General features: G+C 37.2%; 1 protein-coding gene across 3 annotated transcripts; it reads right to left on the bottom strand.

The window, feature by feature from the left end:
* Positions 1–1,502: 1,502 nt before the first annotated feature.
* Positions 1,503–27,381, bottom strand: C14H5orf22 (chromosome 14 C5orf22 homolog). 3 transcript variants are annotated; one of them, XM_065905348.1, is made up of 9 exons: positions 27,226–27,381; positions 24,782–24,927; positions 21,883–22,032; positions 18,995–19,424; positions 16,807–16,869; positions 16,237–16,358; positions 14,798–14,864; positions 12,756–12,895; positions 1,503–1,865 (listed from the first exon to the last, which is right to left on the bottom strand). In XM_065905348.1, the coding sequence occupies exons 1-9, from the start codon at positions 27,304–27,306 to the stop codon at positions 1,775–1,777; spliced, it is 1,290 nt and encodes a 429-aa protein (XP_065761420.1). In that variant the 5' UTR covers positions 27,307–27,381; the 3' UTR covers positions 1,503–1,774. The 3 variants fall into 3 exon arrangements, with proteins under 3 accessions (XP_065761420.1, XP_065761419.1, XP_065761421.1); XM_065905347.1 differs by lacking the exon at positions 1,503–1,865 and adding an exon at positions 2,789–9,406; XM_065905349.1 differs by lacking the exons at positions 1,503–1,865; positions 27,226–27,381 and adding exons at positions 2,789–9,406; positions 26,973–27,154.
* Between the last annotated feature and the right edge of the window lie 136 nt (positions 27,382–27,517).

Raw genomic sequence — 27,517 nt, 5'->3', positions numbered from 1 at the left:
CAAATTTGATTTAACTGAAGTTTGTTATAAGGAGTGAATTGGGAATCCAACACATTTTGAGATAGCTATCCAGTTCTTCAGCATCATCAATTGAATAATTCATATCTCACTATTGATACTGAACACCACCCTGGTGACATATTAAATTTCATGTGTATTGGGGTCATGTGGAGAGAATGCTACGTATTCATTAAAGCTCTTCCTTCATTTCTCTGGGTGCACAACAGGGTAATTTCCCAGTTTCAGTTGCTGATGGGCCTGGCCTATCACAGCCTCCCATACAGTATCCTCCATCCTCTTTGTCTTTTGCCAGATGGAGTAAAGATACCCTCCAGAAAAATGGGAAGCCGCATGTTGAGGGTGGCAGAACTAAAGATGGAAGGAGCATGAGCTCCAGAGTCCTTGTCTGGAGGAGAGCCTGCCAAGCAGGAGCACCTGTTTTTGGACATTATGAAAATGAGAAATAATATTTCATTTTATATGAGTCACTCATTTTTCCCCCTTTCTTGCATTAAACCAGTTTCCCTTACTTTATCTAGTGTAGGTGTACTTCTGGACTCTATTCTATCCTATTCACCTGTCTGCCGGCTCATGTGCCAGTAATACGGTTTTAATTCATATAATTTTATAACGTGCTTTGGTACATTGTGGTTAGTCACTCATTGTGTCTGACTCTTTGGACTGTAGCTCCCTGGTTCCTCTGTCCATGGGATTCTCCAGGCAAGAATACTGGCGTGGGTTGCCATTTCCTCCTCCAGGGGATCTTCCCGACCCAGGGATCAAACTTAAGTCTCCCGTGTTTCCTGCATTGCAAGCAAATTCTTGAGCCAATCCCTTCATTAAGTTTTACTTTACATTTTTTCCCCTGGCTTCCCTCATTTTTCTATATGAATTTTAGAACTAGTGCTACTAGTTAAATCTCCTTGGTATGCTTATTGAAATTGCATTATAGGTAGGGTTTGATATGGGAAGCATTGATATCTTTATAATGTTGAATCTTCTTAGATAAACATTTAGCTCAGTTCAGTTGCTCAGTTGTGTCCAACTCTTTGCAACCCCATGGATACCAGGATTCCCTGTACATCACCAACTCCTGGAGTTTACTCAAACTCACGTCCATCACGTTGGTGATGCCATCCAACCATCTCATCCTGCCGTCCCCTTCTCCTCCCGCCTTCAATCTTTCCCAGAATCAGGGTCTTTTCCAGTGAGTCAGTTCTTCGCATCAGGTGACCAAAGGATTGGGGTTTCAGCTTCAGCATCAGTCCTTCCAATGAATATTCAGGACTGATTTCCTTTAGGATTGACTGGTTGGATCTCCTTGCAGTCTAAGGGACTCTCAAGAGTCTTTTCCAACACAATTCAAAAGCATCAGTTCTTTGGTGCTAAGCTTCCTTTATAGTTCAACTCTCACATCCATACATGACTATTGGAAAAACCATAGCTTTGACTAAATGGACCTTTATTGGCAAAGTAATGTCTCTGCTTTTTAATATGCTGTCTAGGGTGGTCATAGCTTTTCTTTCAAGGAGCAAGCATCTTTTAATTTCATGGCTATACATATCATAGATAAACATGGCTAAACATTTCAGATAAACATATCTTTCCATAAATTTTCAGGCCTTCATTTATATTCTTCAACACTTTTGTAAAGTTTTTCTTGTTTACTTGGTAATTTTTTCATGTAGTTTATTCATAGGTATCTTTTTCTGGTGAAGTTATGTTATTATAAATAAGATCTTTTCTTCTGTTATATTTTATAATTGGTCATTGCTTATGTAGGAAATCTACTAGGGTGTTGTGCTGCCGGTCTTAGCATGATGTCAAATAAAAATAAAACACCAGTCTGCCATCCAAGAAAAGCACTGAAAAGAAAAAAAAGAAGCCTTTAAAAGTTTTTAATGCAAAATATATCTTAAAAGAAATTTCAAATGTCTATATTGCATAGCAGAAAAACAGATTGTTTAAAGGGAAGGTATGTTGTGGGTTTATTCAGAATGGTCAGAGAATGTCCATTCTTTTGGATTGGAATTCCAAGAGCTACCTGCATTTATAAATGTTCCATGGTATGTAACAAGTAAGCATTGTCAAGCTGGGGTTTGAGGAAGGTCAATAACATCACCATTCTCCAGCTCCTAAACAACTTGGAAACAGGTACAGACATTCAGGCAGACTGGAGATAAAAATGTCATCATCATTGATAAAAACTGATATTGGAGAACATGGCTTAAATCTGTAGTAACAACTTGTCTCCTACACCGCACCCCAGAAATACAGACTTTGCCACTCACTGGCACCACTGGACCACTGTGCCTGTTCTTACAAATGCGTGGCATGGAAGGGCAAGGCACAACAACCTTCTGTAAAAAGGCATCCTGTGATTCCCTCCTTTCACTCTGCCTAACCTGGGAAGGAGTGAACGAAAGGGCAGAGCAAGGCCAGAACTGTACTGGATGGTGACTCCATGTAGAAAGAAAATCAGAAGTAAAGGACAGTGCTGCTACTCCAAGAGTCAGCAAAGATATACTCTGAGAGTAATATTCTTTTTAGAGACCAAAAGTTCATATCTATGGCTTCTGAAGAGCAATGTCAAATGTTAGATTTCAATTTTAGGTAGAAAATCAAATTACATGGATTTTTAAAAGCAACTTTTAATTGAAGGATAATTGCTTTACAGAAATTGTGTGGTTTTCTGTCACACATCAACAAGAATCAGGCATAGGTACACCATGTCCTCTCCCTCCCAAACCTCCCTTCCATCTCCCTCCCCATTCCACCCTTCAGCCTGTCCCAGAGCCCCTCTTTAAGTTCCCTGAGTCATACAGAAAATTCCCATTGGCTATCTATTTCACATACGGTATTGTAAAGTTCCATGTTACTCTCTCTATACATCTGTTCTTCTCCTTCCTCCCCCCCACCCCCATGTCCACAGATCTGTTGTTTCTCCATTGCTGATCTCAAAATAAATTCATCAGTGCCGTCTTTTCAGATTCCATATATACGCATCAGTATATGATACTCGTGTTTCTTTTTCTGACTTACTTCACTGTGTAATAGGCTCTAGGTTCATCCACCTCATTAGAACTGACTCAAATGTGTTCCCTTTTATGGTTGAGTATTCCATTGTATATATGTACCACAGCTTCTTTACCCATTCATCTGTCGATGGACATCTAGGTTGCTTCCATGTTCTAGCTATTGTAAACAGTGCTGCAATGAACATTGGGGTACGTGTGTCTTCTTCAATTTTGGTTTCCTCAGGGTATATGCCTAGGAGTGGGATTGCTGGGTCACATGATGGCTTTTTTTTTTCCCATGATGGTTTTATTCCTAGCTTTTTAAGGAATCTCCACACCATCTCCCATTGTGGCTGTATCAGTTTACATTCCCACCAGCAATGCAAGAAGTTTCCCTTTTCTCCACACACTTTCCAGCATTTTTTGTTTGTAGGCTTTTTGATGATGACCATTCTGACTGGTATGAGGTGGTATCTCATTGTAGTTTTGATTTGCATTTCTCTAATAATGAGTGATGTTGAGCATCTTTTCACGTGCTTGTTAGCCATCTGTGTGTCTTCTTTGAAGAAATGTATCTTCAGGTCCCTTTCCCACTTTTTGATTGGGTTGTTTGCTTTTTTGGTATTAAGTTGTATGAGCTGCTTGTATATTTTGGAAAATAATTCTTTGTCAGTTTTTTCCTTTGCTATTTTCTCCCATTCTGAGAATTGTCTTTTCTCCTTGTTTGTAGTTCCCTTTGCTGTGCAAAAGCTTTTAAGTTTAATTAGGTCCCACTTGTTTATTTTTATTTCCATTACTCTAGAAGGTGGACCATAAAAGATCTTGCTTTATGTCGAGTGCTCTGCCTATGTTTTCTTAGCTTCTGGTCTTACAGTTAGGTCTTTAATCCATTTTGAGTTAATCTTTGTGTATGACATTAGGTAGTGTTCTAATTTTATTCTTTTGCATGTAGTTGTCCAGTTTCCCCAGCACCACTTATTGAAGAGGCCATCTTTGCCCCATTGTATATTCTTGCTTCCTTTGTCAAAATTAAGGTACCCATAGGTGCATGGCTTCATCTCTGTGTTATCTTGTTCCACTCATCTGTATTTGTTTTTGTGTCAGTACCATACTGTCTTGATGACTATAGCTTTGTAGTGTAGTCTGAAGTCAGGAAGGTTGATTCCTTCAGCTCCATTCTTTTTCAAAGAATGCTGTGGCTATTCAGGATCTTTTGTGTTTCTGTATGAATTACGAAATTTTTTGTTTTAGTTCTGTGAAAAATGCCATTGTTAATTTGATAGGGATCACATTGAATCTGGTAATATAGTCATTTTCACATTATTGATTCTTCCTACTCAGGAACATGGAATATCTCTCCATCTGTTTATGTCATCTTTGATTTCTTATAATCAGTGTCTTATAATTTTCTGTATACAGGTCTTTTGTCTCCTTAGGTAGGCTCACTCCAGATATTTTATTCTTTCTGTTGCAATGGTGAATGGGATTGATTCCTTAATTTTTCTGATTTTTCATTGTTACTATATAGGAAACCAAGTGATTTCTGTGTATTGACCTTGTATCCCGTGACTGCTGAATTCACTGATTAGTTCTAGTAATTTTCTGTTAGTTTCTTTTGGGTTTTCTATGTATAGTATCATGTCACCTGTAAACAGTGTGAGAGTTTTACTTCTTTTCCAATCTGGATTCCTTTTATTTCTTTTTCTTCTCTAATGGCTGTAGTTAGGACTTCCAATACTATGTTGAATAATAGTGGTTAAGAGCAGACACCCTTGTCTTGTTCCTGATTTTAGAGGGAATGCTTTCAGTTTTTCACCATTGAGAATAATGTTTGCTGTGGGCTTTTCATATATGGCCTTTACTAGTTGAGGTAGGTTCTTTCTATGCCCATTTTGAAGTGTTTTTTTTTTATCATAAATGGATGCTGAACTTTGTTGAAGGCTTTTTCTGCATCTATTGAGATGATCATATGGTTTTGATCTTTCAATTTATTAATATAGTGTATCAGGTTGATTGATTTATGTATATTAAAGATTCCTTGGATCCCTGGAATAAACCTGACTTGAATATGGTGTATGAGATGGTGTATGAGCTTTTAAATGTGTTGTTCAATTCTGTTTGCTAGAATTTTGTTGAGAATTTTTGCATCTATGTTCATCAGTGATATTGGCCTGCAATGAACTAAATGGATTTTTATGTCATGTTGACACCAGCATTGTGGAACTTGGTTTATCAGGTTTATCTATAAGAGAACAGATCACAAAAGAAGCTGAAAAACTGACATGACTGCCTTTCCTTTGTTTATAACTAAGCTATTCTATGGACATAATCATTATAGACTACAGTTATTATCTTGTAGGTCTTTTGGGCTCAGGTGTTTAACACACCTAATCCTTGGAAAATGTTTGTTCCTATATCAATACCTGTATTTGTTCAATTTGCTCTCAAAGACAGCATGCTTACAAGCTGATAAGAGGTGTTACCCCTTTCTCTAATGATGCCACTTCGCTTAACCTTCTACAAGTGGAGGCTGCTCTGTCAAAATGCTGAGGCCCAGAGGAAGGGAATGTTTGTGGATGGTTTAGAAATGACAGTGAATTGCTTGTAGATACTCTACTCCCACCTCCCTGTCATGCCCTGGTTGGTTCATGAGGGGCTTTGCTGCTGGACGTCACCTATAAATAAATAAGCAATGTCAAAAGTGGCTCTATGAAGGTACCTTATAATTGGCTGGGTGTAGAACTTCCAAGCATTGTCTCCATCACAGTTTTGCCCCACAGATTCTAGCTTTATCTACTAGCAGCAGGAGGGGTAGGGTAGAGGGAGACTGCAGCAGGCTTTCACATCCCAGACCCTCTTAACTGCACAAGTTTTACATTGTGAATAAATGGATGCTTGCACCAATTCAAGACAAGAGTTTTAAGTATCTCTGCTTAAAGCCCTCTGTTACTTTTTTCCTTATGGGCAAGGACCTGCCTTCTTTGAATAAAGAAAGTGAAATTCCACTATTCACAAGAATACAGTGGAAGCTAACATGGGGTTTAAAAAGACCAGGGTTTAGGAGGCATGAGAAGAGCAGTTGAGACTTGGAATAGCCCTCACAAAATATCATAAGTAGGACTGGATTTGCAAATGAAAGCCAATGTTTGCTGAATGGCTTTTGTGCTAAGGGCTTTACACATGTTATTTCTCACACTATCACTGTAAATGGGAAGCTGAGGCTGAGGTCCCACAGCTGGAAGAAGGGGGCACTGGAGCCGGGCAGACACCCCCTCGGAAGCTCACACTCCTACCACGATGCGCTGTTTCAGTCGTGACACCTCTTGTCTAAACCTTGACATGATTCACATCAACTAGGGTGGTAAGGCTTCCAAACAGTGCTGATGCCTGATCAGGCAGCTTCAGAGATCTGCTTGCTGGTGAAGGCCGTCTAAAGTTACAGACATGGTAGGAATGCTGGAGCTGGAGGCTGGCTGCCTAGTCAAAAAGGAAGGTCTTTGATGGAAGTGAAACTGTACAGCCTCAGCCTTTGAAACGCACTCTTGCTTCTGAATCACAGGAACTGAACTCACAAGATACTAATGTACAGAATGCCAGCTTACTACTCTGTAATGATAAGCTACACCCTTCCAGTGTGTGCCCAGAGTGTTCACTGTTCAGAGAACTCTCTCCTAAGAATTACAGTCCACAGAAACCTTTGTAGTCACTCTTAACTTCATTTGTTGAACTCAAATGAGAATAAAGGAAAAGAAGGTATTGATGTTTGGAATTCCATGAGGGCAGCCAGATCTACAAAACCAGAGGTGGTCCAGGACCAGTTAGTTCACAAACAAGCATTTTAAGAGAGTGCTGCAATGCAGGATGACCAGGTGGTACAGAACAGTCCCATAGTGAGTATTTTCACACATGACCCTCAGGTATCTTGAGCATTTCTGAAAGATGTCTAACAAAAATTTTGTAACTTTTATGAAAGTGGTTTCTATTAAGTTTGGTAAATGAGAAATCTTACACTAAGAAATATACTATAAACTATTTGCAGTGTGATGCATATACTGTCAGCAATCTGGGGCCACTACTACTAAAATGAAGATTTGGAGAGGACATCATATAAAGAGTGAAGGCCTTTGACTAAGAGTTTCCTGGGAACCTAGAAGACAATGATGTCTACAAAAAAATTTCTAGATTAAGAAAATTTCCCCCTAGATACTGGGAAATATATACTTGTCAGTTACCAAAGTTACGGCCTAATCTAACATTTAAGTCACATTTTTCAAAAAGTTGCTCAAAATCCCATGCCTGAGTGATATTCGTACATAATTCAAAGCACTGTACTGTGGTATTCCTTATTGGTACTTAGAATAGAATAGAAATGATGGATGTCTTGATAAACTAAGTACCTTCCTGTTTGAAATGTGCAGAGACATAATTTACTAACTTGGTTCCACTTAACAAGTAGGAACTGAATTTTATTCTTCAAAGAGAATGACAGAGCATGAGAACAATGTGAGTATTCTTGAAAAGGAAACTGATGCCCTTTCATTCTACCCGAGTTAAAAACAATGATGAACGTCATCTGAGTTCATGAGACCCATAATAAATGACTATTAAACCAGACTTACAAGATCAATGCTAGGAACACCCCAAGACCAAATACGATTAATTAGTTCTATAGTTTGGTTTTAAATTTTTAAAACCTCAACACACTTTTTAATTTATTTTATCAGACAAAATAATTTACTTATAAAAGCAATCTCACTTACAGAACTGTAATAAAATTTTTTCAACACGAAAAATAAATAGCACTTTTTGCAATTCTGATTTTACAGGGAAATTACTTTCTGGCATACAATGTTCTATCAAAATGGAAGGCTAAATCATTTTGCTTTGCTTTTCACAACAGAAATAAGCATGTATACTTATCAGTCTTGGGAAATCAGCTTAGGGACAAGAAAGGTTTGCTGTAAAATATAATCATTGGAAAAAGGGAATCTGGTGCCATCTACTGAGTGGCAATGGCAACATGACCTTGGGTATTAAGTTAGGAAACACTGTAATTTCAGCTACATGCAACTCAACAGAAACACCTGTGCAAGTACTGAAAGATATGTGCAAAGATGAAAACGACTGCTGTGTTAAAAGTGAGGGCTGGGTGGTTTTTTTCTTTAAGTGACATCCTACTTTTTAAAGGAAACCAAGCAGGCAGTTAAAAAATGATTAGTGAACATGAGGAATACTGAAGAGAGCAAGACTTAGGCAAATTATGTAAACAAAAAGTTTCATGATCAAGAGTAGCTTAGGTAGGCTCTCTTACTCATGGAGAGATTGGTGGAAGGCAGTTACATCCTTGGGTATTTATGATATCAGAATCAAGGACTTAAGTTTTTCCCTACTATTTACATAAAAAGCTAGTTTATTTGGAAAAACTATCAACCAAGACTGCCAATAAAGTGGCACTTAGGAATTATAAGGTTATTTGACTCCCATACTCACCATCTGGAGGAATAAAAACCCTGGGGGATTTTATTGATTAGCAAAGAAAAGTTGCTTTTTGTTTGATTGAATTTACTCAAATAGACCTCCTTAACACCAACAATGTTGAAAGCATTCCGTAAGAGCTGGGCCAGAATCCTAAATCCTGGAAATATTCATGGACTGGCTAATTTATTTATTTATTTACTTTTTTTGGTAGTAGCTTTTGAGAATGTTACTTTCCTGTAAGGCCAGGATGCCCTGAGTACTAATAGTACACTTAAACATGTTTGTGGTTCTTTCCTTTATAACATGTCTCACAATCCTTAATATGCTTCTTAGCTGTCCACCAGGAGGGCAGGGGCCTTGTCTATTCTGTTTGTAACCATATAATCAGCACTAAATTATGACCAGCACATGTGTGAGTTCAAAAAATGTCAGTTGGCTGAATGAAAGAATAAATGAATGAGTGAATCTCATATAGTCCAACTGACCTAAGAAGAGGGGAAAAGCAGAAAAACCCATCACAAAAGTGAAGATGACAGTGATGGATAAAAAGAAAGATGAGCATCAGATCCGTCACTTAGGGGTAAGCTTGATGCCAAAAAAATTTGCCATCATTCAACAACTGGTGATATCTGTTTGGAGATTCAAAATACCTGAAAAATTTTAAATGGAAAGTTATTCAATAATATTAAAGTATTCTCTGGAAGACTCATTTGAAAATAAGTCAATGAAAACCCTGTTACTACATCAAGCTGTAACAGAAGCCTAGTGCTGTGATACTTCAAGATGCAGTGGACTCTGCTGAATACACCAGGTGAATGTCTAGAGTCCCATAGAGGGAGCGTAGTACACTGAGGACTTTTTCTTGAATGGTTTCAACTTGCTCAGAAGGACAGTAATCATCCAGACTTGACCTGGAACCGAGAAGAGAAAGAGAAAGGAAAGAAAAGAAAAATATACATAAGTAGAATGAGATCATACTGGGCAGTGAGGAAAAGCCTGTGTGTGTTGAATTCAATGTAAAGTAAAAATGAAGCTGTATTGAAAGCTACTAAACCTTGACTATATGTCAGGTGTGTTACATGTATTATGTTCTTTAACTTTCTCAGCAACTCTATGAAATAGATACCTTTACCATCCCTTTAAAGGAGTCAGAGAAAGATTAACCTGCAGGGGTATGTGCTGATGACGGGATTCAACACCATAAAGCACATCTCCAAAGCCTCAGTGCTTAATACTAGGCCCTTGTTTCCGTAAGAGGGAGATGTTGCTTGGGAACACTGGTGCTAATTATATTAGTGACTGGGCATCATGTTTCACATTCTTTAATTATGTGGACAAACAGGATAGAAATTATGAGGGTGGAGGCTTTCCAACTGATAAAAGGGTTCTGCCTCTATAAATAATCTGCTCACCACACAAGTGTACAAGATCATCCAAAATGAAATGTGTGGATGTGCTGGTGTTGGGATTAGTCTCCTAGGTAGTATTAAGGAGGAAAGAGCAAAGAGGTATGGGGCAGGAATCTGTATTTTGAGTCTTTCTAGAATCACTGACTACAATTTGGGTGGTACCAGCCAGTAACAATGTTGCTGACAATTTTAGCTGGGTTAGTATCTAAAATGATTTTACCAGTACCTCCTGGTTCTGGACTAGGGTGAGGAAAACCACTGGAAATTCCACTAGATTGGAAAATGGCATGGAAATGTTTATAGAAGGGAATGAAATTAGTTATCTAGCCTACTCCTTATTCAAGTATTTTAGACCTAAAGAAATAATCTGTAAGACTTCTGATGAGCTCATTTCATTCTATGATGATTAGGCTATATCTGAGGCTTGATATAAACATGTAACACATGACAAATGACACAGAGCAATTTTAAATTATTAAATACTGTCAAACACATACATATGGATAAAGACCTTGCAGAAAGCATGATATGTAAAAGCTTAATTTATTAGCCTTAACAAATATGGGACACTTCGATGCTTTCACACAGATTTCTGTCTTCTTGAAAACAGTATTAGAGTAGCTCTTGATGGGAGAAACCCCCAGGAGGGAGTTTTAGAAATCTGCAGGTACATTTTTGTCAGAATAACAATTAGGAGAGAGGGTCTGCATATTTTGAGTGTTTGCAATATGTAGGATACTACTGCAATATGAATATGAATATGAATTTTCCTGTGTCCTGCAGTTTCCAAATAAAGTGGAGCACTTAAACAAGTGAAAAATTTGGTTTTAATTTTTTGAGCCTATTTTTAATAGTCTTCTACAAATAGTCTGCTGTGTTTTTGAAATGGTTTAAACTAAATTTTCCAGGAATGCAGATACTCTGTGAACTGAGGGAAGATTAGACTTTAAGTTCAGAACTTTATCAAGAGTTTGCTGTGACTAGAATAACCATGTTTCTATAGCAGTGCTGTTCACGGTATTTGGGCAATACAACCGGCTGGATCTGTCTGCATTTTTAACTGTTACATTTAGTGACTCTTTGTAAAGATTCCAGTTTGGTGTGGCATTTTAATATGTATTATTTTTATCATCAATTACTCTTTCTCCTTTAAGCTATTTTTTTTGGTGTGTGTATATATTTAATATATATTTAAATTATATGTGTAGGTAGGTCATTGCTATAAGCTAAATGTTTATGTACCCCCAAAATTCCTGTGTTGAAATCTAATTCCATTGTGATTATATTTGGAGGTGGGGGTTCTTTGGAAGGTGATCAGGTCAGAGAGTGGAGTCCTCATGAATGAGATTAATACCTTTATTAAAGAGACCCCAGAGAGCATCTTCACCCCTTCCTTCTATGTGAGGTTACAGAGAGAAGATGGCTGTCTATGAATCAGGAAGCAGGTCCTCACCAGACAGTGAATCTGCTGGTACTCTCATCTTAGACTTCCTAGTTTACAGGACTGTGAGAAATATCCGTTGTTTATAAGCTACTTGGTCTAAGGTATTTTTGTTATTGCAGCCGGAACGGACTAAGACAATTACATCATCTACACATTGTATATGCTATCTAAATATATTTAAATTACATGTGTATGTGAAAGAAAGAAAGTGAAAGTCGCTCAGTTGTGTCTGACTCTTTGCAACCCCATGAACTGTATGGTACATGGAATTCTCTAGGCCAGAATACTGGAGTGGCCTTTTCTTTCTCTAGGGGATCTTCCCAATCTAGGGATTGTACCCATGTCTCTGATTACAAATGGATTCTTTACCAGCTGAGGCACAAGGGAAGCCCAAGAATACTGGAGTGGGTAGCCTATCCCTTCTCCAGCAGATCTTCCTGACCCAGGAATCCAGCTGGGGTCTCCGGCATTGCAGGCGGATTCTTTACCAACTGAGTTATCAGGGAAGCCCTATGTGTATGTAGATTAGATTATTTATGAATTCATTCAGAATGGTAAAGAGAGTCACAAAAAACTTGTCATAAAATATGTAAATATAACTTGCCTGAATATTTAAAGTATTATTTTAGAAACACTTCCATGCAGAATGAGTCCAAAGATTAACACAGAAATTTTTATTAAACTGCTGTAACTATTCAGCACATTTATACACTCAAATGTAAAACATGGCAGCAGCTAAATATTTATCTGTATGACACAGATATCAGAATTTCTTATGTTCAACTCAATAACATCACCAACTTCAAAGACAAGATAACAGGAATTATATGCTGTTTGCCAGCTACCACCAACAGGAAAGAGGAAATATAACACTTGAATTTTGAGCTGAGTAGGTAAAAAGTTGGTAAGAACTATTGTAATAGTAATCATTAGATTCATCTATGGAGACTTAATTTCCTACTGCCACTGTAACAAATCACTACAAACTTAGTGACTTAAAGTAAAACAAATTCATCATCTTATAGTTCTGCTGAAGGTCAGAAGTCCTAAAATAAAGGTGCTGGCAAGGCTGTATTTTTTCTCTAGGCTCTAGGGAAAGAATCTGCTTCCCTGCCTCTCCAGCTTTCAGAGGCTGCCCGCACTCTTCAGTTCAAACCCCATCTTCAAAGTCCACAGTCTAGCATCCTCCACTCTCTCATCCTGACCTTCCTGTCTTCCTCCTATTAAGACCTTTGTGATTACACTGGGCTCACCCAGATAATCCAGGATAATCTTTTCATTTTCAAGATCCTTAAGTTAATCATATCTGCAAAGTCCCTTTTGCCATATAAGGCACTATATTCATAAGTGCTGGAGATTAGGACATGGACATATTTGGTGGGCCATTATTCAAGCTACTACACTTACCTTGCAATTGTCACTAGAGTAGGTTTTGGTAAATTTTTTAGAACATTATGCAAAGACTGAATAAGATGTTCAATTTCTTGTTCTGTGCTGATATGGTGAGGGAGTTCTGAATAATCACAGGTTAGACCAGCCTGGTGAACCTGAAAATAAGACAATTAAAAATTACATGGTAATGTTGCTGTCTTTAGAAGACTCATTAACCATTAATGGCCTTGCTGACTAAATTTTTAATATTTTTGTGGTTTAGGATTGCTTTTCCTTAACAGTTTCCATGCCACAGAAGGTATCTATTCTCTGATGTTTTGGAAGAACTGGTCCATACACCTTTTTGGACCTGATGCCTTTTCTAGGAACAATTTTAAAATTTATTTTATGATTGTAGATTCACTCTGTTTCTGTCTTTACTTGAGTCTATTTTGACAATTTACATTTTCTATCAAGTTATTCACTTTATTTAAGATTCTAAAAACTGATTTAAGTCTATACATAGTATTCTCATATTTCCTTTCTTTCAAGAAATTATTTTACTTTTTAAATACATACAACAAGCACTACATTTAAAGCTTCAAGAGGATACAGGATGAAAGTCTTTCTCCTACCTTACTGAACCTACTGTTTCGAGTTTCTTGTGCATGCTTTATATATAACCATATATACTGATATACATGTGTTTTAAATGTAAATAACTGGTGTTTCAGTCTCAGCACTAAACTAAATATGCCTGAGAGCAAGAAATGGCCCACAGGCTGACATTTTGCAGCCCCTGCTTTAAAGTTTTAAAAACTGGAATTCAAATATGTTATAGTTTGCCTAGGGTACATAAGTGCAAAACATGGAAAAAAACCACTAATTTACTGTATTCCTGGAGGCTCTGGATACACATCAAAGATTTAACTGGCAATGATTGGTCAATACACTAAAGAGAGAGACTCTGCATGTTCTTTTCTATTATAATGATCAAAACACTTAGTGTTCTAATCCTGCAGCTATGGGTACATCGCATCTGGCTACAAAATCTGCTACCAGGCCTATGCCATCCTTTTTCTCAACAAACAATGTAGAAAACTCTTGCCCCCTCACCAGAAAATTCAGATGCAAAGTAATGAGTAAAGTAGGAGATACTTTCAATAATATCATATGAGCTCAAAGCACTTTTAAACCCTAAGAGTCTTTTATCATTTTTAAAATTTGCCATTAAAAAAAAAGGCGAGCTTTGAGTTAGCTCTGATTTAACCAAATAGTCTTTTGCTGTTATTTTCTATTCTTACAAAACTAGGATTAAATCAATATATAAACTTCAGTTCAAATAAGGTGGTTTGATTATATACCACAACTAAATAAAACACTAAAGTAAAACCACAACTTATTAAACAAACACTACAAGTAAAAGAAGCAGAACTGGTGGTCTCAGCTCTAGCACAAAATTTGAGAACAGGGGACCTGAATTTCAAATGGGAAAATTTATACTCAGATATTGCAATGATATAAAAATAAAGAAATTACCATTAAGGGCATCTTCTTTTAAAATAGTATTCAGATTTGCTGTGCAAACAAAGTTATACAGTTAATATAGTCAAGATGTGCTGGCCACAAAGTCTTCTTTTGTCTGTTTGGTTTTTTTAATCAGAAAAGTTTTCAGAGAGGAAAGAAAGAAGTGTGAAAGGAGTATAAAAATGAATGAATAAAGAATGAGCAAATTTAGAAATTGTATACTTTCTTTACTCTGGCAAGGGGATATCTGATCATAGACAAAATCAAAAAGTCCACAGCATCATTTCTCAGCCTTTTGGCAAAATCAAGTGTAAAAAGTCAACAGTACTTCTACTTCATACATAAAATTAGCAAAAAGCATGTTTTTCCTGGAAAGCTTTTCTAGTATTCTGGCTTCTAAAAAGTATATACTTTTTCCACAAAAAAAATGTCCATTCATGCTTTCCAGGAATACAAATAAGAGTGAATCACTTTAACAGAGGGCACATTTTTATAGCCACAAAAATGCCTTTCTTAAAGGGTCAATTTTATACTTCAATATAAACATTTACCATTTCATAGTCCGGTGCTTCCATCCGTTTTTTCAAACTCTGTACCAGTGGAACTAATAATTCCATTCTGAAAAAAAGCACCCCTCAATTAAACATTACACCACCTCAATTAAAATGACAGTAGCAAATCATATATTACCCTTAAAATTTACCATTAACAATACGCTTTATATGATGTTTTGGAAATGAAAGATAAGAGTTGTTCAAATATCATCTTAAAATATTAAGAAATAAATGTTCCCTGCTGTTTTTTTTACTTAAAAGATTACAGATTGTATTAAAGATTGAAAATTAGCACTCAAGAAACTAAGATTTTCCTCTTTAAGAATGAAAATTCTACTATGACTTTAAAAATTATTTTGATCAGCAGTAAAACTAAGTGCCCTTAGCATACCGTGATGAAAAAAGATAGTTTCCCAAAAGCTGAGAAAAAAATTCAGGACTTACTTATTGACATATACAATTATAACTGGTAAAGTTCTATACCATTTGATATAATAACAATGGTGCTTTTAAGTTATTTAATATAGGTGGAACTCTTTGGAAGCCTTGATTAATTAATGTTTCGAGTATTTTAATGCCTCCTCTACCAATACCCACTCATCTGCTGGGAGGGAAAAAGTAAACAAAAATGGAGGTATGGAGGCCTGTCTACCCACTGATCCTGTTACTTCTTCCTTCTTATTAACGACACTTTCTGGGGTTCTGGACCCTAGTCATCCACCACCTCTTCTACTTCCTTAGGAACAGTGAAGACTTGTTCATGCTGAGGGCATGACCCTTTTGGGGGTATGCTAAGTTTGGGGAGCCTTTTCTTGCTGTCTTACTTTTCCTTTGTTTTCTCTTCAGGTCTGTGACAGAACTGCCTGCAGGTGGTGAAAAGCTAAGCGTCAGCAGATGGGTGGGTTTCAGTGGAAAGTGGCTCCATCTGTGGGCTAGATTCAGGATTCTAAAGTTGTCTGTTTTGTTTGATTTAAGCTTAAGTTTGGCTTGAGACTTCACAAAATCACCAAATAGTAGGTACACAAAATATTTCTGGGGAGAATCATGTTCTGAGACTTATTTCTATCTCTCCCTCTTCCAACAAAATTTAAAAGAGGGGGGAATCATTTTTAGATCTAGTTCCCTCTACTAAAGAGAAAAAACTAACTTATGTTAAAGTGCCTAATTAGTAGTTACTGATATGATTAATATTATGATGGTTTATTCTTCCATACCACTGCCTTCCTTAATGACAATAAAGTTCTATGATATTTATATTTCAGAGATGTTTCTGAACATTCTATTTTAAAGTGAAAACTACACTGAATATTCTGAATAGGTAATACAAATAGCAAAAGATAGGAATTTTTAAAAAGCAATTTATCTAGCAAATTTAGCAATATATCTAGGACTAAAATACAGTAGAGTTGAAGAAAAAAAATATTTGAGAGTCTTACCCAGGGTTTGAAGCCCATTTCTGTACAGTTTCCTCATTATCACCATCACACAAATCAGCAAAAGCAGCTTCTAAATCTTCTAACTGATGAATTCGATTATCAACACAATCTACCAAATCTTCCTTTAAGCACATTGAAAAGCTGAGATTATATAGTTACTCTTTCAAAAAATAAGTGAAATCCCATTACAATGAAAATTTCAATTCAATCAGTTAACACATGATTTTCAAGTACTAACCATGGGTTTCCCCAAGAAACACATATCAAGATTTGGGGCCGCTGTTTGAGAGTACTCTAATATCAGGTAAGATACTATTAGCTATGTGATAAATTGTTGTTGTTTAGTTACCAAGTTGTGTCCAGCTCTTTTGCAATGCGCTGGACTGTAGCCAGCCAGGTTCCTCTGTCCATGGGATTTCTCAGGAAAGAATACTGGAGTGGGTTGCCATTCCCTTCTCCAGGGGATCTTGTGGACCCAGGGATTGAACCTGCGTCTCCTGCATTGGCAGGCAGATTCTTTTACCACTAAAGGGAAGCCCTTTAGACAAGACCAAAAGAAACGAAGGATACCTCTGTTAGGTTGCTTCCAGGCTTTTTAAATTGGTACAGCTCTTGTAAGATTTTGTACTCCTCCTGGAAAACAAAACAAAGAATTCATATAGTAGAAAAAAGATTAATTTTTCAATGATATACTTTAAGTAAAAACTGACATTGATACAAGAATATCTTAGATAATCATTTAAAGGAAGTCTGGGAAATCAGGGAATAATTTAATTCATTATTTCATTGTAAATATTATCCCTTTTTTAGGCTAACTATTCATCTGGGCATGATAACAATGTATAAAAATTAATTAAGGAAGAAGACTTGATAGCTAATAGGTAATGAATGAAATTATTTCTAATACTGTTCTACTTTATAAATGGATACATCCTAGCATCTAGGATTTTAGCTATGTATAGGAAATACAATCGCTTCTCAGCCTTTTGGCTAAGATCAAGTGTATAGGAAATAGATGTATCTCTGTAACAACAAAAGAAAACTTTCCACTTGCACTTTGCAGTCCATTCCCTAGCCACAGGAGAGAATGCTAGAGTACAAACAGATACAATGGGAGGATTTTGCAGGAGAACGTCTGTCCTCATTTAGCACAGCTAGGCAGTCCTTTAGAGGCAGGTCTACCTGGCCCCATTTAGGAGCACTGTCAGGAAGGGTCTATAGGCAAGATCTAAAATTCCTTAAGCACAGTGCTGTGCACTATCCTCATATAACAATTCTGTGATTGGGTATGATTATTATTTTGATTTTATACTTGAAGAAACCATGGATCCGAAAGGTTAAGTAACTTTTCCAAGATCATGCAGCTAATAAGCAGTACAAGTAACAAACAGAACTTAAATCTTTCTGACTACCAAACATGTTCTTTAAAAAAAATAGCTATTACATTATAAAGTATAATACATGCTCTTTTCAAAAAGTTCAATAGCATCAAAGGGTATGAAGGACACAAAATCCCCACTTCCCCAGGTTTCCTTATGGCCCTGGAAAAGAAGTAAGTGCCATTTAAGTCACTTATGTAACCTTTTAGAAATTCTCATTACAGATATTTGGTGAGTATACTTGTAGGATAAATTCAGAGTCAGGTTTTTTAGCCTCCAGGTATGCCCATTCTCATGTTTTCTAAACATCTCTAAAGTCATTTTATAATTCGGAACGCTGGAAGTTATAGTTACTGGTACATTCACAACAGCAGGAAAGAAACAGTGGGCAATTTTTCTCTCTTATTTGCAAGTTGGGAGGGCACTCAAGGTACCCCCACTCTTGCTCTAGATTACACTACAGTTGACCTCTGAACAACATGGGTTTGAACTATACAGGATCATTTATACACAGATATTTTTTAGTATAGAGGAAAAGATTTTGGAGATTTGCAATAATTTGAAAAAAAAAAATCTGCATACCAACTGTACAGACTAGTAATATTGAAAACAATTAAGAAAAAATTAGGTATGTCATGAATGAATAAAATTTATGTAGATACTAATCTATCCTTACATAGGCATAAGATGAATGATATTTAATATAAAATTAATAATATGTTAGTTTTCCTATGGCTTTATAACTGCTTTCAATGAATTACATTTTAAAGAATACATGCCTAACTGGAGAAACTGCATATCAACTTATCACAGATAAGTAGTATTGAAAAGTATATAACAACATTTCCAATACTGTATTATGAATATGACTATAATATGCTATAAAATTTTTATAATGATTCATTCATTAGTGTCCAGGTTAGGCTACCATGAAGTAACTATACTGATTATATTAGGCTACCTAAAGCAATCACATTGCTGCTTCCTTGTTATCAATGTATGAATCACTATAAATGTAAATAAATATGACTTTATCACATCTTTTCAACTTTGACATCTGGTGTTAGTAATATATGTAGCAGTGTTTTATATAAGACACATTGATATAGGTTCATCTTTAAACACCACATAAACGTATAGTATTGATAAATACAGTTCAGTACTGTAAATGTATTTTCCTTATGATTTTCTCAACCTTTTCTCTACCTTATTATAAGAATTCAGTATATAATACATATAATATACAAAATATGTGTTAATTTACTGTTTACATTAATAGTAAGGCTGTTGTTATCAGCAAGCTATCAATAGTTATATTTGGGGGAAGTCAAAAGTTATATCTGGATTTTGATTGCATATTTTTAAAACACCACATTTACCTGAGTGAACATTTCTTTGAAGGGATTCTTGACTGAAAAAAAATCTAAGTCAATATCTAAAACAAATGCATCCCTTTTCTCCAAACTTTCCAGAATCTCTCCAGTGCTAACTGCAGTCTGGCATTCCTGGCTTTCAGAAGAACACGAACATGATGGCTGTAGACAAGTGTGGTCCCTTCTCTGCGTCACTGTGTCCTTTTCCAGTCCTTCTGAACAAGAGTCACCATTAGTAGAGGCAGTGTTCTCTGAGTCCTCCAGGGCTAGCTTTGGCTTCTTAGCAGAAGACACTACATCATTTTCTCCTTGACTGTGACAGAGTTTATAAGATTTTACCATAATTACATCCAATTGTAAAGGTTTTGGGTTCTCCAGCAGGTCTTCAGTTACATAAAGGCCATCACTTAGGAAGTAATGATCTGTACTTGTAACCCTGGATTAGAGGAAAAAAATTACTTTCAAGAAAAGTGGACAAATTAGCCGGCAACATATAGAATTTCAGAAATACAAAAAAGGACATATTTGACACAAACTAAGAGCTGTCTCTAATATTTGTAGTTTCTGGAAACAGGGTTCTCAAATTTCTAGCTTGGCACACAACTGCCCAAAGACCATATTTTGTAGTCTATTGTGCAGCTAGGTGGCTCAGAAGGTAAAGAATCCACCTTCCGCCTGCAATGCGGGAGACCCAGGTTTGATCCCTGAGTCAGGGTTTGATTCCTGGAGTAGGAAATGGCAACCCATTCCAGTATTCTTGCTTGGAAAAGTCCATGGACAGTACAGTCCATGGGGTCACAAAGAGATAGTCACAACTGAAGCGTCTGAGCACGCACTCACGCATCGTTCCGCTAGGTGTGACCAGTTGACTCAGCTCTGCCCAGAAGTCATGAGTGTAAGAGAAGTGTAGAAAGCCTTGCTCTCCCCTCCCCACTGACTGGCATGTGAACATGGTAGTAGCAAACCCCACCTGGACTGAGTTCAGAGGCCACACTCTAGAGAGGGTGGAGCAAAAAGATAGAAATTATCTGGGGTTTAACTGCAGGGCTGCCATATTGGCCCTGGACTGCACATGGTAAACTCTAACTGGAGAAAAGAAATGAAAGATCCTGTTTAACCAGTGCTTTGGATCTCTGTCACACCAGCTGGAACTGCATCCAAAAAATCACTTGAGAGAAAAATTATACCTGGAAATAATATCTCTTGGTAGAAACTCCCTCTGACATATTTCAAAGCTTTATTAAATTTTATATAACTGTAATATTTTAATATGTAAAGCAACTTAAAAAATCCTGTGCAGCATTTCACAAGTTATAGATTTTTTATTTTAGACATATCAGCATGTTCTTAGCTTTTCAACTGTATTATGCCTTGGTAAGTACTTTGAACAGTGACACCAAATGGCTCTTCCAGGGGTAGGACCTATCCAATTTAAAATGATGGTATTAATATTTATTTCTCATCCACCCCTCTTCAGCATATACAGCCTTATATTTAAAAAGATATAACTTTCTTAAAAAAAAAAATAACAACATAACAAAACCAATATCCAACCTTATTAACAGCTGTACCACCCTAAGATTCCCAGGTGGTGCTAGTGGTAAAGAACATGCCTGCCAATGTAGGAGCTATGACACATGGGTTCGATCCCTGAGTTGGAAGGATCCCCTGGGGAAGGGCATGACAACCCACTCCAGTATTCTTGTTTGGAGAATCCCTTGGACAGAGGAGCCTGGTGGGCTACAGTCCATAGGGTTGCAATAAGATGGACAGGACCAAAGTGACTTAGCATGCATGCACCACCTTAGGTGGCTCAGAAGGTAAAGTATCCACCAACTTAGATGGGTATTTTTCTTTAATAAGGGATATCTTACTTTGTTCATATCTGTATACACACACACATCTCAGGCTGCATATCTATATGTGTGTCTCTTTCATAAATTTTTATTTGCGGGATTAACTAAATTCATGATAATCAATATCATCCTAATATTATTATTACACATTGAGTTTCAAATGTCTGTTTCAGATTGCTGAGATTTGATTTTGCAGAAACTTGTTACAGGTTAAATAAGGCCTACTCATTGAAGTACTCAATAAAAACCCTAACACTATTTCATATAAGCCAGTATTATGTATAACTTTTATTATCAATAAGAACAAATCAGAAATAAAAAGTATCATTTTCATTGAGAAAGACTGCATTTCATTTTCAATGTATTACCATTTCATTCTACTATCCTCCAGGTTCTAAAAGTTATGATTCCACTGCTTAAAACATTCACTCCATAATAAGAGAATTTAGAAAGCCAAGAACATTCTGGTATTTCTAAAGATATTACAGTATCACAAGATACACAAAACACTGGTTAAACAACTTACACAACAGAAATAGTTGTGCATATAACTCAAGTCAAAGGATGCTGTTATATAATTTACATTATATAATTATCGAAATCTAATCATATTGATAAAATTTTGAATCAACTTTTAAGCCACTGAATTTACTAAAAAAATCAAAGTGAGATAATTTTGCTTTCTCAATGCTAATTGTTAAACTCAGCCGACAACACTTACATTGGAAGAAAATAATAAAATGTGTTATCAAATACCTTTGTATAAGGTACACCAATGATTTAATGGAGTTATCAACAGAGCCAGGGTTCCAGAGGATGAAGATCATTTTATTCAAAAATCAACTTGACCAGCAACAAAATACAAACAGTGTGTGAAAAAGATCAAGAGACTGGAAAACTTGCTCCTGGTATTTCGAGAACTCTTTTTGGAAAAGTTGAGGGCTAATCTGTATGAGATACTTACAAGTTATTACAGGGATTCCAAAACGAGAACGAAATATCCACTCCCTTTCATACACATGAATATGAGGAAATTACCTGATTGTTGTGGTAGAAGTGTCTTTGCCTACTAAAAAATGATGCCTGCCCTCTCTGATTTGCTGAGCCCACGTGGGATGAAGCCATACTACATGAGAAAAATGGCCAGCATAAACTGCAGGCATAATCCAATTCTCAATACTTAATTCTCTGGAAAAGAAACAGAGAGAAAGCATAAGAACTATTAGTGAGTGGGTTTTTCCAAATGTAATTTCATTCATAAGAATATTTTAAGATAGCAGGTTTCAAAGTGTGGTCCAAGGGACCTTGCAGGGTTTCCTGGGCCTTTTCAGTGTGACCACTAGACCAAAACTGTTTTCCTAGTAACACCAAGGCATTATTTCCCTTTTTCATTGTATTGACATATATGCTGATAGTACAAAACAGTGGTGGTTGATGTTCTAAGATTAATCAAGGCAAAGGCACCAAACTCTACTAGCTGTCACTGTACTCATCAATACCAAGCACCAGTGCCCCACACTCCCATCCAGTTTTGCATGAGAATGTCTTTCATGATTGTATTCAATCTTGATCCTGAGTATACATTTAAAAATAATCTGTGTGGCAAAACAGGAAGTACACAGAAAGCATTTCTGCAATATACTTTGAAGTACCATGGTTGTCTCAAGGGAAAGCACTTGTAATTTAATTAAAAGCTGAACAGTTTTCTTACAATGAAGACTGACTGATAAACCTGAGTTGATCAGGCTTGAATGTGAATGCTCTATTCTACACTAAGTTTTAAGGAATGAACATTTGTGAAGTTTTGGTATAGTATTAAAGAATATTCACAATTAGGTGGGCTTCCCTGGTGGCTCAGATGGTAAAGAATCTGCCTGCGATTCGGGAGACCTGGGTTCAAGGGATGGGAAGATCCCCACGAGGAGGGCATGGCAGCCCACTCCAGTACTCTTTTCTGGAGAATCCCCATGAACAGAGGAGCTTGGCAGGCTACAGTCCACAAGGTCACAAAGAGTTGGACACGACTGAGCAAGTAAACACACACAATAGCTGGGAAGGCTATCAAAATACTTCTCAATTTTCTTCATATACTTCCACCAAAACAATATATGGTAATAGACTGAATGCAGAATCTTGGGTTTCAGTTGTTTTCTATAAAGGCAAGTATTAAAAAGATCTGCAAACTATGGCTGATTCATGTTGCGGTTCGACAGAAAACAATGAAATTCTGTAAAGCAATTATCTTTAAATTAAAAAACAAATAAATTAAAACAAATTATTAAAAAAACTGCAAAAATTTAAATACTGTTACCATTTTTTTTGCTTTAGAAAATGTCTTTCATAAAAATATTTATGCTAACATATAAAGTTTTATTATTTTGAAATGAATTAACATTTAAAAAATATTTTTATTTATTTATTTATTTATTTATTAAGTTGCAGCATGTGGAATCTTAGTTGCAGCATATAGGATTTAGTTTCCTGACCAAGGATCCAACTTGGGCCCCCTGCACTGGGAGTTTAAAGTCTTAGTCACTGGATCACCAGCGAAGTCCCATGAAATGAATTAATATTTAAGACGTCTCAGTTTTAATTTCAAATATGGTAAATATCACTAAATATAAGCCACACACACAAAAAAAGCCTCAAGAATTTTTAAGGGTATACAGAAATCCTGAGACTAAAAAATTTAAAACTATTATTCTATGACTAACTGTATAGTCATCGTAACTGCTTCATAATTTTTTCAATTTATAAAACATAAAACCTCTAAATATAAAAGAAAGTAAGGACAATAGTAGAGTTACCACATTTCTTTAGAGATGAGTGATCTGAGTCAGTTTTAGAGTCAACTAAAAGAAATGTAGTAGGTTAAAATTAATTCACACAAGCACTATATTTAAAATTTTTTATTATAACAGGAGAATAACTGCTACATAACTTTTTATTTTGTAGGAATAGGCTACACTGTAATAAATACATAAGTAAAAAGACAATGACAGGATTTCAGTGAACTTTATCATTGAACAGCACTTAGTAAGTCACCATTCACTGACTATGGTTTTATATAATGGAAAATCAATAGAATCTGTGACCTGAAAATAAAACATATAGGGAGGTTGGAGGGATTCAATACTGGAAGAAAGGATATATAAATTAAAGATGTGTTGCACATACGATTATTGAACTATTAGTTCAAGACACATTTTCCTGTGCCTCCATATCAGACTTCTAAGGAGAGAAGAGAGAATTGGCTCAGATGATTTCTAAAGTCTTCTATTTTTAAATTCTATATTCTAAAGCAAAGGTTGGCAAACACTGGTTGGGCACCTGTTTTTCCAAATAAAGTTTTATTGGAACACAGCCACTGACACTTGTTTACATGGTGCTTACAGCTGAGTTCATACTACAAGGGCAAAAATACATAGCTGCAACAGAGACCATATGGTCAGCAAGTCTAAAATATTTACTATCTGGGGAAGGAAGGAGAGGGTGAGATGAATGGAGAGAGTAGTATGGAAACTTACATTTCCATACATAAAATAGAGAGCTGATGGGAATTTGCCGTATAACTCAGGGAACTCAAACAGGGGCTCTGTGACCATCTAGAGGGGTGGGATTGGTAGGGAGATGGGATGGAGGTTCAAGAGGAAGGGGACATATGCATACCTGTGGCTGATTCATGTTGATATTTGGTAGAAACTAACAAAATCCTGTAAAGCAATTATCCTTCAACTAAAAAATAAATTAAAAAACATTTACTATCTGGATTGTTGAGAAAGTTCGTCCATACTTGCTCTAAATAAAATAAAAAAGGCAAACAAAACAAAAGTAAAACTCACGAGCTTAGCAAAAACTATTTCTTTTAACTGCTTATCATCTATTGCAAAATGTATTTGAGACACACAAAAAGATTATTAACAAAGTCACATATTACCCGAAAAGTGTTTCCTTATCAAATACAGTGTCAGCTGGCATATCCACAGGAATAAGGAGGTCTGGATGTGAATCAAAATGCACAAAACTTATATTACTTGCAGGAAGATGTTTTGAGCCAATGGCCCGATATATATAGGGCAGAACCTGTAAAAGACACATGCACATGTTCAGGATTGGCACTGAAATCATGAGTTATACTCAACTTCAGGCTGAAAAACGATGCTAAACTACAAAAAATTTGAAGCACACCCAAGCTGTGAAGATAAAAGCAAGAGAGTTCCAGAAAAACATTTGCTTTATTGACTACCCCAAAGCCTTTGACTGTGAGAATCACAACAAACTGTGGAAAATTCTTCAAGAGAGGAGAATATCAGACCATCTTGCATGTCTCCTGAGAAATCTGTATGCAGGTCAAGAAGGAACCGTTAGAACTAGACATGGAACAACAGACTCATTCCAAACTGGCAAAGGAGTATGTCAAGGCTGTATGTTGTCACCCTTATTTAACTTCTATGCAGAGTACATCACATGAAATGCCGGGCTGGAATCAAGATTGCCGGGAGAAATAGCAATAACTTCAGATATGCAGATGATACCACCCTTATGGCAGAAAGCGAAGAACTAAAGAGCCTCTTGATGAAAGTGAAAAGAGGAGAATGAAAAAGTTGGCTTAAAACTCAACATTCAGAAAACTAAGATCATGGAATCCAGTCCCATTACTTCATGGCAAATAGATGGGGAAACAATGGAAACAGTGACATTCTTTATTTTCTTGGGCTCCAAAATCACTGCAGATGGTAACTGCAGCCATGAAACCAAAACATGCTTGTTCCCTGGAAGAAAAGCTATGACCAACCTAGACAGCATATTAAAAAGCAGAGACATTACTTTGCTGACAAAGGTCCATCTAGTCAAAGCTATGGTTTTTCCAGTAGTCATGTATGGATATAAGAGTTGGACCATAAAGAAAACTGAGGGCTGAAGAATTGATGCTTTTGAACTGTGGTGTTGGAGAAGACTCTTGAGAGTCCCCTGACAGCAAGGAGATCCAACCAGTCAATCCTAACAGAAATCAGTCCTGAATATTCATTGGAAGGACTGATGCTGAAGCTGAAACTCCAATACTTTGGCTACCTGATGCTAAGAACTGACTCACTGGAAAAGACCCTGATGCTGGGAAAGATTGAAGGCAGGAGGAGAAGAGGACGACAGAAGATGAGCTGGTTGGATGGCATCACTGATTCGATGGACGAGTTTGAGTAAGCTCTAGGAGTTGGTGATGGACAGGGAAGCCTGGTGTGCTGCAGTCCATGGGGTTACAGAGTCGAACACGACTGAACTGAAGTTGTGAAGTAGGAAAATATGTAATTTGTTATTACAGATGATTTAGATAATCAGCTCAAACTTTATTTTTTTCCTCAGAACTTTGGACTGACATCTCTGAAAACTTTAATGGGCATCTCTTGTTGGCATGTTACCCCCATCATAAACTCAAAAACAATGTGAGGAAACAAACTTCGTTACTCAGGAAAAAAAAAGAAAAAAGAACTCCTGGTTAACACACACTCTGGCGTAAAAGATGCGTTCAAGCCACCCTCGGTCTCTGGGTCTTTCTCACACCTTCTGGATGCTGGTTGCTGGGCTAGGTCCCCTGTAGGGTTCTTTGTTTGGTTACAGTCTCTAGAATTCTAAGTTAAGATTGAATTTGAACGCACCACCTACCCTATGCTTGCTCTCAGACCCAGGCACAGTATCTCTAGGTCCTGAGAAACTAAATTTCCTTCCTATTCTCTTTACTCATCCGCAAATTTGGAATCGGCCTCTTTCTCTTTAACATCCACAGAATTGCTAAGGATTATTAAAGCAATCAAAAACAGAAAGTCTTCGATCATGGGACTCTCGCAGGCTTCCAGAAATCTAGATGTGGGCACCATTTTAGCTAAAGAGGCACTACTACAAAAACAGAAAAATAACTTTATAGCGCTGTGTTAAAAGATTCATGCACACACTATTCACACAATACTATTAACGGCTCTGAGAGCTACTCTGTACCCATTTCACAGATGACAGTGCACATTCTCAACAGAGCCTCCCACCTACACCACAGGAATGTGAAGGGGAGGCCGGGAGACAGCAGGAAGCCTGTTATGAGCAGGTTAAGGACTCGAGGCCCTGCAGTTACGACTGACCGCTTTCGAATCCCGAAGCCACTAGTTGTTGGCCGTGGGATGTTGGGCAAACCGCAAGGGTTCACTGAGTTGTCGGACTCGTAACAAGCGGTGCATAAACGTCGAGGCCTATTCTTCCAAGCTCGCCGTCCTCGTGTTTTCCCCACAGCAATGCAACTCGCTCGGATTCTGGTTCTCTCTCTGGCCTCCAGGCTCCGCCGCCTCCTCAGTCCTCGCGCGACCCTGCCCCAGCGCCCGTCAGCCGCCCGCTCACCTCCTGATGATCCTCCACCACCCACACCGGGAGCTCAGGATAGCGCCGGAGCCGGGCACGCTGTCCCCCGGATTCACTCATGTTTTCGCGCGAGTGAGAGTCCCCAAAAGCCGGAGCTGAGGTTCCCTCAGGAGCCGGAGCTGCAGCCCGCCTCCTCTCCCGGGAGTAAACGCGCGCTCACCCGGTTGTGGTTTCGGATTGGAGGAGGAAAGGGGCAGGAGGCGGGCTCCAGAGACTCGAGGAGAACGATTGGCTTAGATGTCTATCGTTCTTATTGAAGCATCAATCACCG

This window comes from Muntiacus reevesi, chromosome 14 (assembly GCF_963930625.1).
Source record: "Muntiacus reevesi chromosome 14, mMunRee1.1, whole genome shotgun sequence".
Taxonomy (NCBI): domain Eukaryota; kingdom Metazoa; phylum Chordata; class Mammalia; order Artiodactyla; family Cervidae; genus Muntiacus; species Muntiacus reevesi.
Note: the sequence above shows the minus strand (reverse complement) of the source record. Positions and strands in the feature narration are given on the sequence as shown.